Source organism: Chiloscyllium plagiosum, chromosome 2 (genome assembly GCF_004010195.1).
Source record: "Chiloscyllium plagiosum isolate BGI_BamShark_2017 chromosome 2, ASM401019v2, whole genome shotgun sequence".
Taxonomy (NCBI): domain Eukaryota; kingdom Metazoa; phylum Chordata; class Chondrichthyes; order Orectolobiformes; family Hemiscylliidae; genus Chiloscyllium; species Chiloscyllium plagiosum.
The window spans coordinates 83,163,433-83,180,479 of record NC_057711.1 but is presented as its reverse complement, the minus strand read 5'-3'; the positions used below and the strand labels follow the sequence as shown (position 1 = coordinate 83,180,479).

Sequence of the window (17,047 nt, the reverse complement as noted above, 5' to 3'; positions counted from 1 at the left end):
TCTGCCTAGGATTTAATCATTACTACTGTGTAGTATAAGTCAAAGGTGACTTTGTTTTGGAGATCTATAAATGGATGTTTTCTTTCCCATTTTTCCTTGAGATAAGGAATCTGAACTGTGTCATTAATTATGAAGACCAATTCTAATCAATGATACATATTTAATGCAAACATTCTATAATGAATTTAGCCTTGAAAGTAATCACCAGAGGATCTGCCACAAACTGATTTTCTCTGATTTTAGTCAAGATGCTCCCATAAGGCAACTTTGCAAAGATATGTGACATTATCTGTTTAAACATCTGTTGGGTTTTTTTTATTTTGCAGACTGGTGAGATGGAATTCAGACACTCTTCTTTGCTGCTGTAGAGATCAATAATTGATAACTTAGCAATCATTTAATCATTATCAACCTGGAAATCACTGTGATATTAGCAGTCAAATATTTAATGCACTTGCACTTGCATGTGATATCTCTTTCTCCTATATTCACATTGGCATTAGCCCATTTAAATAAAAAGGTAACACTTTTGCTAAAAAAATAGAAAATAAACAATGAATATTTTTAATGTGATTTTCAGAGGGTGTTCATGTCTTGGAATAAAAGTAAGTGGTCTTAATTTTAAAATCTCAGTTTGAGTATCAGAAGTTTTGCATTGGTAATATGCAACTACTGTTAACCATTAATGTTTATGGTGTTGCAGTGAGATTTATTAAGGAAATTATAAAAGAAAGAAAAATGGCAAAAAAAAATGTGACAGGATTGGGCATTCTGTCCTGTGTAGTGTGTAGTTAATAGAGCTGAGTATCCATTGTGGTGGAGGGATTTAAATGTGTACAAATTCTCCACTGCGTAAGCAAAGAGGTTCCTAAGAAGGAAATGAGGGAGTAGTTATATCACCAAAAAGTCCAGGAAGATTCTCCAATCAGAAAAAAAGGATTTAACATCAAATTAAGAAGGAAGATGGATTCCCTACTTAAAACTGATGGGTGGTGATGGGTAAATGTTTCCACAAGTGTGACAATGAGAAGGAAGGTGGACTCTAAAATGCTAATAGTAAGGGTGAGAATTCCACTGTATTGGAAAAGCTGGACAGAGTAGGAAAAATATTGGGAAGGCCAAAATGCCAAAACCAAAATAACTGTGTCTGAGAAGCCTATATTCCCCAGCATATATTACAACCTTTTAACACATAGCAAAATTTCCTCTCTTCTGTCAGAGGATAAGCAGATCAGGACATCATCGGTTACTCTGACCACTGTGGCCTCAAGCTGCATCAGGACTTATTGGTTCACAAGATGGGTTCACCACAAAGTACATAGTGCTGTTGCTGACAAATGTCAGAATACTCAATACAGCGCCAACTCTCTTCTATCCTCCATGAAACAAGAACAAGAATAATGCACAATAGACAATGATTTGACCTGATGGTCCTGAGGCAATTTGTAAAGTTCAGGTGCATTTTAATGATGATTTAGACAATTTTTATATTTATTCTTTCATGGGATGTGGGCTTGATGGCAAAACCAGAAGTTATTGCTATTCCTAACTGTCTTCAAGGTCAAAAGGTGTTGCATGACCTCCGTTTTCTGTGAATTCCATGTGGTGTTGATACACTCATAGCACTGTTTGGAAGGGAGTTTCACGTGCAGGGTAAGGGTTATGTATAAGGAAAATGAAAGAGGCCAGAGTTGAAGGAACAAAGAACTTTTGACATAGAAGGTTTGGAGATGTTTACATACAGCACAGCCATTAAAGGGTTTTAATATTTTAAATTGGAGCAATTGGTTATCAGGTAAACAATGTTAGTCAGAAAAGAAAGTTGGAACAGGTCAACAGATTTTCAAAAGGGTTGCGACAGTACAGTTGGAAGAATTGACATTTATGGAGATTGAGGGAAGACAGAATGGCCAGGACATCATCAGAAGAGTGGTGAGATGAAATGAACATAGATAAGACATTCCATATCTAGGTTAGCAAATGAAGAACAATCACTAATAAAGAGTATTGCTGGATAAGACAAACTTCAGTCAAGTCTGAATTAGCCTGAGCACCTTCACCAAACGAAGGAAGAAAACTGGAGGAATTGACTAATTGCCTGACTGTCCAGCAGGAACCTTGTGATTCAGTTAACTGTAGCACATCACTCAAGTTTCATTTTCAGGTTAGTGAAGGCACCTGAACTTCCAAATGAATAGAAACATTAAAAAAAGGAGCAAGAGTAGGCCATCCAGCACTTTGATCCTGTTCCCTGATTCAATATGACATGGTTGATGATAAAACTCAGTATCCTGATCCAGCTTTCAACCCATACCCTGTGATCTTTTTAAGCTAAGAACTACTTCTAACTCCTTCTTGACAACAGTCAATGTTTTGGCCTTAACTACTTTCTGTGATAGAGAATGCCACAGGCTGTGTGTGAAGAAAAAAATTCTCTTTATCATAGTCCCAAATGGCCTTAGACCATATCCTTAGGTCCCTGGTTCCGTACTCCCAGGACATCAGGAATACCTTTCCTATGTTTACGCTGTCTCGCTCAGTTAGAATTCCACAGGTTTCTGTGAGAGCCCACCTCATTCTTCTAAAGTCTTCCTAACCAACTCAGTCTCTCTCTCGCTGTCAGTCCTGCCATCCCAAGAATCAGTTTGGTAAATCTTGATTACAGTCCTTCCGTGGCCAGAACATCCTTTCTCAGATGAAGAAACCAAGTTGCACACAAACTCCAGGTGTGGTGTTGCCAACACCCTGTACAATTGGAGCAAGACATCTCTGCTCATGTACTCGAACCATCTTGCTATGAAGGCCAACATACCATTTACCTTCTTCACCACGTGTTGCTTACACAGTGGTATTACTCAATGCTAACTATGTTAAACTATTTGCTGATGCAGATAATCATAGTCACAATAATCATACACATTGCTCATATTCATAGGTATTTTAAATTTAGCAATCAAATTACAAACTTTGATTATCATCCATATTCCAATTTGTAAACGATTACTCACAAGTAATTAAGGGGAGGCCATTATGTAATGGTATTGTCATTGGACTCGTAATCCAGAAAGCCAGGTAATACTCTGAGGACTAGAGTTCAAATTTGACCACAGCATACTGGAAATGATATTTTTTTAAAAAAATCTGGAATTAGAAGTCTAATGATGACCACGGAACCTTGGATCATCGAAAAAACCCATCTGGTTCATTAATGCCCTTTAGGGAAGGAAATCTACCATTCTTACTGGTCAGGCCTATATGTTACTCCAGACCCAGAGCTATGTAGTTGACCCTTAATTATCCTCTATGCTGACATAGTCAAACTCAGAATCATACTTTGCAATGTCCCAGAAACCATCATTACCGTCTCCAGGTACATCCTGTCCCACCAGCAGGACAAACCCACTAGAGATGGCAGCATGGTGGTTTGTAATTGATAGGGAGTTACCCTGGGAGTCATTTACCCTGGACACCATGGAGTCTCATGGCAAATATGGGCAAGGGAACTTTATGCTGATTACCACATACCATTCTCCTTCAGCTGATGAATCAGAATTCCACCATGTTGAACAACACTTAGCAGAAGCACGGAAATTGACAAGGGCACAGAATGTACTCTGAGTGAGGACTTCAATGTCCATCAACTAGACTGGTTCAGCAGCACCACTACTGATTGAGCTAGTTGAGCCCTAAATGACATAGCTGCTAGACTGAGTCTGCGGCATGTGGTGAGGAAACCAATAAGAGGGAAAGACATACTTGACCTCATCCTTACTAATCTGGCTGCCAAAATTTATCCGTCCATGATAGAATTGGTAACAGTGACCACCGCACAGTACTAGTGGAGGCAAAGTCCCGTCTTTGCCATCATGTTGTGTGACACTACCACTGTGCTAAATGGTGTAGGTTTCAAACAAACACGATGTACACAGATGTATAAAGCATCATTGGTGCTAGTCTTTAGCTAATTCAATTCACTACATATAATATCAAGAAACAGTGGATGTACTGAATGCTACAAAGGTTATGGGCCCTGATGATATTCCAGAAATCGTACTCAAGGTATTTCCTCCAGAACTTGACATGCCCTAAGCCAAGCTGCTCCAATAGAGCTACAACACTGGCATCTACCTGACAACATGGTAAACTTCCCACACAAATCCAACCCAACCAATTACCAATCCATCAGCATACTCTCTATCATTAGTAATATGATGGACAGTGTCATCAACAGTCCTATCAAACAACGCTTGCTTAGCAATAACCTGCTCACCTACACTCAGTTTGCATTCTCCCAGGGCCACTTGGCTCCTGGCCTCATTACAGCCTTTGGTCTAAACATGGTCAAAAAAACTGAAGTCCAGACAGATGGTGTAAGTGACTGATATCAAAGCTGCATTTGACCAATGAAGAGAGAATGGATCAGTTAGGACTATATTCATTGGAGTGTCGATGAATGATGGGTTGTGTCTCATAGAAACCTATAAAATTCTACCAGGACTAGATGGGATGACAGCAGGAAGGATGTTCTTGATAGTGGGGGAGTCCAGAACCAGGTGTCACACTTTAAGGATACGGGACAGTCGATTTAGGACTGAGGTGAGGAGGAATTTATTCACCCAGGGAGTGGTGAGCATGTGAAATTCTCTGCCACATAAAGTGGTTGAAGCCACAACTATGAATGTTTTCAAGAAGGAGTTCGAAATTGTTCTTAGGCCTAAATAGATCAAAGACTAAGGGGGACAGGGTACTAAACCATAGAAACAGAAGATAGGAGCAGGAGTAGGCCACTTGACCCAGTGAACCAGCTCTTCCATTCAATATAGTCATGGCTAACCATTGAGCTCAACATCCTAATCCCATCCTCCCCCCATATCCTTCGATCCCTTTAGCCACAAGAGCTTTATCCATCTCAATCTTGCAAACACATCATGTTTTGGCCTCAAATATTTTCTGTAGCAGTGAATTCCACAGACTCATCACTCTCTGCATGATGCAATTTCTCCACATCTCAGTCCTAAAGGTTTTACCTCTTATACTTAAACTATGACCCCTGGTTCCAGACTCCCCCACCATCAGGAAATTCTTCCTGCATCTAATCTATCTCCTCTTGTTAGAATTTTGTAAGTTTCTATGAAAACCCCCTCATTCTTCTAAATTCCAGTGAATAGAATCCTATTCTCTGACTCAATCTCTCCTCCTACATCAATCCTGTCATCCCAAGAATCGATTTGGTAAACCTTTGCTGCACTCCCTCTTTAGCAAGAACATCCTTCCTCAGAAAAGAACTCCAAAACTGCACATGATATTCTAGGTGTCACCTCACCAACGCCCTGTATAATTGCAGCAAGATATCTTGCTCTTGTCCTGTCCTGAGTTGGATGATCAGCCATTGATCATTTTCAATGGTGAAGCAGGCTTGAAGGCCAATCAATTTGTTCTACTCTTCCTCTAAATTTGGATTTGATCTTTGCTAGAACTGATTTGGGCTTTATACATTTCACAAAGTAATGTGAATCCTAGAATTAACCTATTTATTGAGTCATTTCCAAATATTATTCTCTATGTTACATTTAGTTGTCATGTCTGTCAATCATTTTACTCATCTGAACCTAACTTTACAATTCTACACAACCACTTGCTTGGCAACCAAAAACATTCAATTATCACATGAGCTTAAGGAGATTGATGTTTAGCTAAAATGAACCCTCAGACCCTTAGCTTTGCACTTTCTTGGCACATGCATTACTTCTACAGGGAATGGGTGCACTAAGGAATTGCTATGTTAGACTTCTGTGTAATTGCCCTGTTACACTTGTGGGTTTTACTTTTTTTGTCCTACATAAATTTGACTTCACATTCTCAGGCTCAGTCATGGATGTGGCCTAGCTCTTCCTATTATTGCATATTTCAATATAATTCATAGCTTGCATTGATAGTGAGCAATGTCATTCAGTTTCATTTAAATTCTGCTGCTACTCTTTCCAATTGTGAAATCTGCCTTGTATGTGGAAGAATAGCATTACTCTACTTCATGTCTTTAGTTTTAAGTTCCAAGTTAACTAGAGAATAAGCAAGTGATAACAGGATCAAATGTCTACATTTTACAATAGTTGTTAAATTAAGGTGGCATTATAATAGTAAATAATAAGAAATTACTATGCATAACCATAAGTAACTTCACTGCATTATATTTTCTTTTCACCCTAACTATGAAAACTATCCAGACTGAACACCAACCCTCAATCTTCCAAACAAACACTTGCTTTGAAAGAAACAGCTGATAAATAGCTCCAGTGCAATGTCTGGGACCTATTGAATTCAAACCCAGCCAATAATCAAACATAAAGTTCAGTAAATCATGCAATTGTTCTTTTTCTCTATTTAAATTTAATGGTTTGGCTTCTTCCTTTGGCAACATCCTGACAGCAACCTGACTAGCTGTGACAACAAATACATCAAGTTGGCCAGCTCCTTACACATCCTCAGAGAACAAAGTGAGCCAAAACTGAATAAGTCACAGTCAGATTGACATGAAGTCACTACTACCACCTCGTATACAAACTCTTCATGATTGTAGGAAGATATGAAAAGTCAATTCTGTGAGAAGTAAGCAATATAGCCTAATCAACGATTTAAAATTAATTGGCCTTTACCAAACAATTGTATATTTCACAATTCATAAACTCTGACCATCTGTTATATTCATTAATGTAACATCAAAATACAAAGACAAAATGGGACAACAGCTTCAACCATTTACTTGGCTACCAATGTACTTGACATATTGGAGATATTCACCAATCATTACACATGAGGATCACCATAACCTAGTTATGACTTTGTCATTCTTGTATAACCATTTAGTGTGATTCATGGGGATATTCCATTTATCTATTTGTATATATATTTTTGAATCCATTCTATTTCAAATGATAGAAAGAAGGAGAGTGTTTTTAAATGACATTTCTGTCCACCGGCTTGGACATGTTACCAAACACCTTTGGGACAAATGGGTGAACACTGCCACTGCACTGGAAAAGTCTTACAGGATAGTTTCAATCCATCAACCTTTTGGTTACAGGTTCAGCAAGTCTTGCTGTGCTACTCTCCTGGTAGGGTAGCAATTTTATGCTGATCAGGAGCTGGAAAATATGGACATTTTCTAATAAACTTGTTGAATGTTGTTATTACACACTTTTGGATCAGGTGAGACTTCTAACCTAGGTCTCCTGCCTCAGAGGTAGGTCAACCTGAAGAACCCATAGCAGGGAAATATAAGCACCTACCAATCTGCAAACTTGCCTCAGCAACAGTAATTAACTTATAATTGACCCATTACTACAATTGGTATTTGTGGCTTTCAACACGCAGTCAAAGTCAAGCACAACTGCACCTTTGCAACACAGAGTCATAGAGATGTACAGCATGGAAACAGACCCTTCAGTCCAACCTGTCCATGCCAACCAGATATCCCAACCCAATCTAGTCCCACCTGCCAGCACCTGGCTCATAGCCCTCCAAACCCTTCCTATTCATATATCCATCCAAATGCCTTTTAAATGTTGCAATTGTACCAGCCTCCACCACTTCAAGATCTGGCATGCACATTTTTCACTCAACTATGCCTTGCCTCAGACAGTAAACCAATTCAGCGACCATAAAACTTGACTGATTATGATCAATACTACAAAAATAATCTTTCATTCCTTGATTAATAATATTTTCAATTGAAAAAAAGCAACATTTAATTCCATTAGCCACAACTAAACTGTTCTTTTGCTTTGATCTGAAGCCACACATGGACACAATAAACACCATTCAGGATTCAAGTGTCAGACCTGAACGTGTCCCCATCCAAGATACCATTCCGCTTTGTTTCCTGTTCAGAGCATGTCCAGCATCATTCCAATCTGGCACAACATGATATTTTAAAGGTGCCTTGATGATCTATAGAGCCATCAGGAAACTTTATGCAAATTATAAGAATTTCTAAAATATTTATGGAGAATATAGTCACATCTGTGCTCTTGTAACAGTAATAATTGGTTCCTAGGAGTGTACAGCTCTGTGTAAATGTCAAAGAACGTATAAAGCTCTGCAGTTGCAACCCCTTGAAATGAATCAGGCAAATGTCAGTCTATAGTATACCAAATCCTCGATTTCTTCAAGAGGATAGGGGCATGGACCCACCGCAGCTAACAAGAATTGAGGATACCACTCCTAATTAAGTCTGCTATGTACCACGAAGGACTACAGGATCAGACTGGACAAGTCACTAAGAAAAAGATAGGGTCTGGGGCCAACTTTGCAAATATGTGGATCTGTGGGTGGCAAATCAGCAGATAAAGATGACTGAGTGTTCAACTCTCAACTGTGAGCTGAACATCAAAGTTAAATACCAGTAGTTGTAGTATCAGTTCAACCAAAGGCACAAAGGTATATATATTTTCCTTTTCATTTCTTAAACACGATGATAAATGTGCTTTCTGAATCATTACTTTGCATTATGTTCCATGTTCAGAAGGTCAGCTTTAATACTCCAACTGCACTTTCTTATCATACTCCTATACTTTGACAACTTTACTTACCTTTAGGGTTCAATCATTATTTTACTTTAATGACAATACCATAAATAATTGGTGTTCAGTGAAATAAAGGTACTAAGGTCTCTAAAGAAACAAAATTCAATCATTATCATTTTACCTGTAGAACAACGATTCTTATCTTGTCTGTAAATTAAATTTAAAATTTCTTTTCACCAATCACAGTTTTTGTAGATTCGACATTAATCGACTGCATAAGAGCCAGCACAAGTATGATGGGTTAAATGGCCCTCTTTTGTGCTGTGAATTCCACAGTTCTGAGGAATGGCTTAGCCAGTGTCAGTGGAACTCTCATGGTCAGTGATAAGGTCACACAGAGAGAAAACACAGGAAACTACAATTTCATGCTCATACAGTAGGCAGTGTTCCTCTGAGTCAAGCTTGAGGTTCATTACTACTGTAGTCTACATCCAAAGTGCTGCTAATTTCATTCTATACATATCCACAGAGAAGTTTTGATGTTTTCCACAATCTCTTTGGTTATGTTCCTACTATTCTAAATTTGGTTAAAATGAAAATCTTGACATGAAAATAGCAGAAGCTGTTTGTTATCATTCCATTGCACAACATGGGTTGCCTTCACTTATGTTTCTCTGATGAGTTATCAAACTCCATCATGATTCCTTTCCTCATTTTACTTTCAGCAATAATATATTGACCAAAATTAATAAAATGGCTGACTAGAGCAGTTAAGCTTTAAATAGCCTCAACTGAATTACAAAATATCTTGTCATTGGAAACATCGTAATTTGACTGGTTCATCACGTGTTTTAAGGGGGGAATTCCTTCTCTGCGTCAGAATAGAATATAACAAATGTAATGAATCTCTTTTTGGGTTTCTAGTTCAAGCACCATAAAATATGAAACATTTATCAGACAAAAGTCATGACAGATAGTTATTTAGTCAATTATTCTATTTATGTGTGTTATATGCATAAACAAAATTGCAGGGGATTTCACCACCTTTGTCCCCCTCCATCCCACCCTCAAGTTTTTCATGCATGACTTGTTGTTGCCACTAGTTAAGATTATATTATACACAAAAGCATTATTTCAGTGTCATGATTAAGATACAGCTAAGTCTCTCACAACATGTCGCCACTTTGAGTTGTAATAAATTAGAAGAATCTTTTACAAAATCTCTTCTCTGTTACTTGACTGGATTCAACAAGTCACAGCAATGGCCATAATTTTGTTAACAAGTACATTTAATAGTTACACCTATCCTCTTTGTCACTCACATTACTGCTTTATTCTTTTCAATCTTGCCTGAATGTTTACATTCCTCAGAACCATTGTCCATATAATTGATTATGTAATCTCTCTCACTCTACTTCTATCCTGCTTGTTACCTTGATTCTTTTACATTTTATTTCATTATAACATCTGAATGTCTGTCTGAATAGTTCCGTCTTCTCTTTCAATCCCATTTATTTCGTCATTTTTTCAGTTTTCTTTCTTTTCCTCTTCCATCACTTTCCCTTTAGCAAAACATTAGATTTCTCAACATAGGATAATGTCTTAGAGCAGTTTTCCATGAGTATATGGTATACATTCAGTACAACCATTGCATCCTTCTTAATGTGTTTGGATGGCAATGTCTTTCCATTCAAACGATGTCTTTGAGAGTTTGTTCATTATTTTTTAGCATACAATACTCCTATCAGTTTTAAATGCATTTTATTCAGAATTTTCTTACTGTATTATCTTTCTTTTCTTAATCCATGTACAATATCTTTCTTTTTCTTATATATCCAGCCCTTCTTTTCTTCCCTGAACAATATAAACTTTGTTTCCTATCTTGTTATTTTCTCTGTCAGTCAATGTATTTTCTTCTACTCCTTCATGAACTGCATTGTTCATTCTTTCTCTGTTTCTATGATAACGTTTCCTCATTCTATGCCATTATGTCTCGCACTTTCTCCACTCTCGACAAGAGTAGCCACTTTTTTCTGTGTTTCTTTTCCTTATATTTCATGTGCAGCTCACTGATTCTCTTTCAAATTCACAAAGGTATTCTTGTATTGATGTTCACTCACTTGCAGTTTTCTATTTTCACTGGTCTTCCCCCAGTCAATTTGTAAAGCTTAGCTGGATGGAAGACTGAATAAACTGCCTGTCTCACTGTGTCTTAGATTGAAACTTGAGCAAATCCAAATCAGAAAATGCAGCACAATACCTCTTTAATAATTTAAATCTTGATGCTCAAGATCGTGGAATGCTACCAATTGAAAAAAAAACCTTATAGAACATTTGGAAACTTAAACCATGAACTAAGGATAAAAGGGTGAACTAAACAATACAAAATTAGTGCATTTTCAAAAGGTATAGATTTATCAGTTTCTTTTTGAAAATACATACGTGTAAATTCACAGCTTGTGGTGGTTTGCTGTAATGCAGTTCTCTAATTCTGGAACTGGCTATTTTCAGATAAATCAGGAAGTTGACAGCCATGGTGCATTTTCAGTATATTAATTTGATCTTTGTTTTTGCTAATTAATTGCAGCAACATTACATTTCAAAATTAAAATGTTGACAGAAGTATCAATCCTGCGATGTAGGGAAAGTGGTTTAATGAAACTAATAATTATTATCCAATCATTAGTTGTGAGGCTTTCATTTGGCCAACTATGTGTTAAAACATTTCAACTGTCTTATAAGCAGATTGATATTTTTCATCACTTATCTTGTGATTAATAGTCACCCACTCAGTAACTGAGCCTTCTTTAAAATGTTGAGTTTCTTGCATGACATTGAGCATGGTCACCACAAGCAGCATTGGTTATTTTGCAGTTTTAGCTGACCTTCATTCTAGAAGTGTTGCAACACCTATTCAAAAGGTGACACAATCAATGAGGGTAACATTTACATTTACCAAATACTATTTATAACAATGTATAAGTACAGCTTTTTTTCTCAAAGCCAAGGACTAGTTTTGTGCACAGTATCTTAACCCAGAGTAATATTGATTTCCATTTAGTTATTTGCACATCCTGCTTGGCCCCATATGTAAACATAAACTTATGAAGAGTCCTGAGTTCTGTGGGAATAAATATTTTGCTGTTCTTATGTGTTCCAAACTTTACCACAGGTATATATAACTTTGTGATAACTTGGCATTTTTCAGAATCCCACTTTATGTTACTCAAAATGCTATTTTAAATCGGAATTACCGCAGGTTAAATTAATAATATTGGAGAGTTTTAAAATTATCTCCATGAAAATATGATTTTTTTCTATCAAATCAATTTCAAAAGCTTTTTATTGTTTTCTGCACTATCAGGTAGTGGGCTAGTGATTCATTTCATTAATGTCTTATCTTATGTTCCATACACTGAAAAACTATGATTTCTAATTACAATATTGATGAGTGTCTAATTTCACTTCTAATCTTGACTTTTATCCTGCTTCTTTAGAAAGATTCAAGTAGACGTTTGAATGGGACAGGTGCAGGTATAAATGGAATAATTTTCATGGAATTGTTTCGGGGACTGGCTAACAGAGAATTCTGTCCATGGGCTGTGAAGGCCAGGTTGAATGATAGAGCTTTAAAGATGAATGAGTATTCTGGAGTTTATTTGATTATCTTTGGGGATCTGCCAGAGATAATGTTTCCTCTGCAGATTAAATGGGAGGAGTGAATTCACAATTTAACTAGTCACTGAATGAATTCCCCGTGCCAAAATGCCTCGCTGCTTTCTGAGCTGGTGCTTGCTTATCGGAAACAAGACTGACTGAATTGTGGCAACATGGATATTTTGCCGTTAGTCTACGAATATTCTTTCAGTGCAACTGGTCGTTTACATCATTTGCAAGTAGTCTGTGATATTCTTGTGGTCACCTCCAACTCTGGATGGATCCCTCACTATTTTAGGTAATGCCAAAAATGTTTGCCCACAAAGTAATGACACGAATATGAATGTTGTTAACCAGGGAAATGTCTTCACACGTATTAATATAATCCAATCTCGGCACCTGATGAACTGAAAAGTGCAGCTTGAGGATTTGACGACAGAGGGTTATCTGTACTTTAAGCTAATTCTGAAGAATCTATATTAATCCAGCAGTAAAAAGTGAAAGCCGGGACCATGGGATTTACTTTGGAGTTCTCGATCCCCGTGACCACAATCGGCTGAACTCGAATTTTGTTGGGCCCAACACTGTCTCGAGAGATGGGTTTTAAAGGATTTCTTGTCACTAAATAATATATTAAAATGACAGATTAAAATCTATGCAAATTATCTGTGATTGCTTCTGTTTATTCACTGCAAAGATATGTTGGCATGATATGTTTTAGAGGAGACACTGAAAGGAGCCTGTTTGCACATATTATCCCGGGTGGGCTGCAGCAACGCTCCAATAATCATGTGCAGTCCTGGCTGTGAGCTCAGTCTCTGACTCTGAGTTAGACCTGTGTTACTCAGGCTCAAACTGAACCATGCCAGGATGGAGGGGGAGATTGTGGGGGGAGAGTGTAGAGGAACGGATTCGGGAGGAACTTTGTGGATGGAGAGAGTCTGGAGGGACAGAATGTGTTGGAAACAGTGATGATGGGGGGGGAAGAGTATGGAGGAAGAGGTCTATGCTGTTGGAGATAATATAATAGCATGGACAGAATGTGAAGGGATGGATAGAATGTGAAGGGCGGAAAAGTGCAAAGAGAGGGAGTGAATGTAAATTGTGTGAAGGACTAAAGAAGGGAAGGACTGCGGATTGATGGAGTGTCGAGGAACGAAGAGAAGAGCAACAGAGTGGGACGGAGTGAAGAGATAGAGAGTATAACCCGAACAAAGTGCAGAGAACAGAGGGGTGAGGGGAACACTGTCGACGGAGAGTGGAACGACAAAGGCTGGAGGGAGACAGGGCGTTGGGAAAGAAGATTGGTATTGGATGTTGGAGGGTGTGGAGGGAAGAGGGAGGATGATGGGGGCACAGATTATGGAGGGACGGGGATTTGGAGGGAGGGTGGGAGATGGTGACAGGCGGGGAGAGGCTGGGGAATAGAGGGGGGGGCATGGACGTTGAAGGCGTGGAAGGGGAGAGAGGGTGGGAAGATGGTCTGGATGTAGGAGAAGGAGAGAAGATGGGCTATGGAGGAAAGGCCATGGAGGAGGAGGATGTGGGGAAACTTTGATCGGATGGGAATCTGTCAGCTCCGTGAGCAGAGAACCCGAATGCAGTTCCCGGATGAAAGCGGCGCCAGTTAAAGCCACCTCTCTCTCAGGAGACAGAGTGAATCATTCCTTTCCGCAGATTCGGAGGTCAGTTTGAAAAGTTTTCAATTTCAATAAAGTATGTAAACAAACAACATGTCTTCCCCTTCCACCGGAAACTTGGAAAGCAAAATCAACCAAACTGCTGTCCCTCAAGGGGAAATGGGAGATCTGCATGCAGTTGAAACCATTCGAATCATGATATAATTCAGAAAGACGCAAACAGAAATGAAAGGCAGAATAAACATGATTTGAAGTTTTTGTTTCGGTGCAACAAGTACTTTGGTCCCCTAAGAGTTATAAAGATTTTCAGGATAAAAAGGTGATGGGGCTGTAAGAGTAGATGGCGAGTAACAAAACATACTCAATGTCGACTCGAACCATCAAACCTAAGATGCATTTTAAAAGCTGGCTGGAGTGAGCAGACGGTAATCTCCAACCATTAACCATTCATTTCCAAATAAGCAACACTGCTATAGAGACATGCCGTGATTCTTCATGTTCAGGTGTGACATGATCTTTTAGATATCAGCGAAGAAATATATTATTATCTTAACAAAATTAACTAAAGTCGAGTCTAATGAGAGCTCGGTGTAAAAATGATTGAAAGGTTGTCCACAATCAGCCTCTGTTTTCAGTCGGAACATTTGCAGGTTCGATTGAGTGTAGGGGAACCTTGACTGCTCAAGGCGACAAATACTTGGGTTTGAAATAAAGCGGAACCGTGTATTTGCCAAAGGGAAGTTGGATTCGGCTTGTGAAGTAAATTCCTAAAGGGATTCTCGCTATTGGTACCTGTTTCTCGATTTTTTTTAAAAAAAAAGGACTTGGGGAGAATGCGAAACGGAGTTGTTTGGATTGGCTTGTTGTGATCTAACGGTTCATCCTACAGTGAGAGATGGATTATTCTGATGGTGTTAGCCGGCTAATTTCAAAACAGCTCAATCAAGCAACTAACTGAGATTGCCCGTATTTATTGCCACTGACCGGCCTGTCCAGTCGGTACTCACATTTCTGTGATGTTCTCCATCTCAGCTGCGGACGGCAGCACCGGGAAAGCCACGATGCCGGGTTCAGTGCAGGTGATCCTGGAGCCGCTACATCTGCAGGAAGCAGGGCAGGCGAGAACCAAGCTGCTGAAGGCCAGCATCGTGCCGAGCAGCGCTAACAGCAGACTGGCTACAGTCTTCCTGAGGCTAGGGCAGCAACACCTCGGAGATAAAGAAGCCATCGTCAGCTCGCCTCAGCTCCACACTCCAGATCGGGAGCGACTCCCCAACAGAATAATAGTTAAAAAAAAATAAAAGAGGCGCAGATCCGACCAGCAGAGTGTGGCTTTGTATTTGCTGTCAATCTGGAATAATCCGTAGATTGTGAATAGAGAGCAGCGCGGTCTCAGTGACTGTGATGTGCTGCATACATAGACAAACAAGGTCTTTAAAACGATGTCTTCCGTTTGTAAATCCCTGTCAAGGAGCTTTCTCTGTCTGTCAACTAACGGAGGGGGCAATCCGAAATGTTGGTCGCGGTACAGAGGGAGCCGCGTCCACTATGTGGGGTTCCGGCAGAGGTGGAGTGAGAGGGTGTTCTCTTGGCACTGGGGCATTCTTCCTGCCGCAGTGGTCACTCACTCACTCACTCACTCAGTTAGTACCCCCACCCACCCCCCTCCCATCCCCCAAAATGCCTGATGCTGCCAAGGGGTGGTGGGGGGGGGGGGGCTCTGACCGGGATTCTTTAATCCTCTCCGCCCCCAGCCTCCCTCCCCCTTTCCCAAACCACCGCCACCTCAGTAAACTATTCGATTTTTTAACATCCAATTCGGGAAGCTGCTGTACATGACGTGCGGCTGACGCACGAAAGGGGATGAAGGAGAGATTTTTTTGAGCACCCCCCCCCCCCAACACCCCACACAAAAAAAGAAAAAAAACTGTAAAAAAAAAAGCGAAGAAAGTAAAGCCGAGAAGCAGTGAAATGTGACGGTGGTTGGCGATGAGGTTGGAAATGTACTGCCCACCAGGGTAGACTCTGATCTCCTGCTCCAAACCAGCTCCCTTCTCCCAGGGGCAATACCGAGAGCCACAAACCAACAGAGTGAATGATCTAATCTCCCGACTCTTCCTCACAAGCACCGTCTCATAAACGATCTAGCTGCAGTGTGTGTGAGGAATATGTAATCCGGAAAATTGACTAAGCAAGTCTCCCCCGTTAGAATACGCCTGTGCCAAGTAGTGCACATCAAATCGCCCACTGCCGCTGTTTGTTGGACTATTGTTGATCTTATCTGAAGGATAATCACATCTCAGACGATGCAAGTCCAGTCAAGAAATATGATTTCAAAGGTTTTGCACTGATTTGAATTGCACTACCCATAACTGATACATATCTGTGTGTGTGGATCTGTATATACATGCGTGTGTAGATTTGTAGCTGTGTACACATGTATGGGAATGTTTATCTATATTTGTTTGCATGGCGATATCATTGTGAGCTGATGTGTGTGTGGATGTGTGTATCTGTATGTGGGGGTATACAGTGTGTGTCTGTGTATATCTAAGTGTGTGGACATATAAATATATCTGTATGTGGGGATATCTGTGTGTGGTTAAGTATATATGAATGAATGTGTAAGTATCTGTATGTATATATGTGTGTATGTGTACATCTGTGTAAAACTGTGTGTATTTGTATCTACGGCTGTAGATCTCTGTGTGAACGTGTGTTTCTGTGTATACCAATGTATGGGTGTTTGTATGTGCATATTTCCGTGCATGTGTTAATTTTGGTACCGCAGCACTTGAGTCTGTCATGGACATCACAATCTCCGACGTAGATAACAACCAGTCGAATTTCTAAAACTGCTAATATTACCCGCAGATATTGAATTACAGCCTTGGTCAGAAATGATACCATGAATTCTCATATAGACGTGATCGAATTCCTACATTGACTTTTAAATGGTTTCTAATAAAAGAACATGTCTGAAAGGCGTTTGGGTTATTACGAACAGTTATTTTTTTTCCTCCAAGTATGTTGAGATAATACAAAAAATACATTTCACAAAAAGCTCCTTGTAATTACTGCTTGCAGCAACAGCTCTTTAACGCTGATCTTTTCAAACAGGAAATGCAGTTGTCCGCGCATAACACCCCACAATGTTCAGAACTGGATGGTTAATAATTTTGCCAAAAGTGTTGCCGTCTCTGCCCTCCCTCCCTCTCTCATTGCCTC

General features: G+C 39.4%; 1 protein-coding gene across 1 annotated transcript in view; it reads right to left on the bottom strand.

Moving 5' to 3' along the window:
* The window catches only part of ntrk2a (neurotrophic tyrosine kinase, receptor, type 2a), a 253,300-nt gene extending 237,241 nt beyond the window's left edge, over positions 1-16,059 (bottom strand). The window contains exon 1 of the mRNA XM_043713062.1: positions 14,827-16,059. Coding sequence (XP_043568997.1) covers positions 14,827-15,047 — 221 coding nt within the window. The 5' untranslated portion in view covers positions 15,048-16,059. The remainder of the gene's footprint in view (positions 1-14,826) is intronic.
* Between the last annotated feature and the right edge of the window lie 988 nt (positions 16,060-17,047).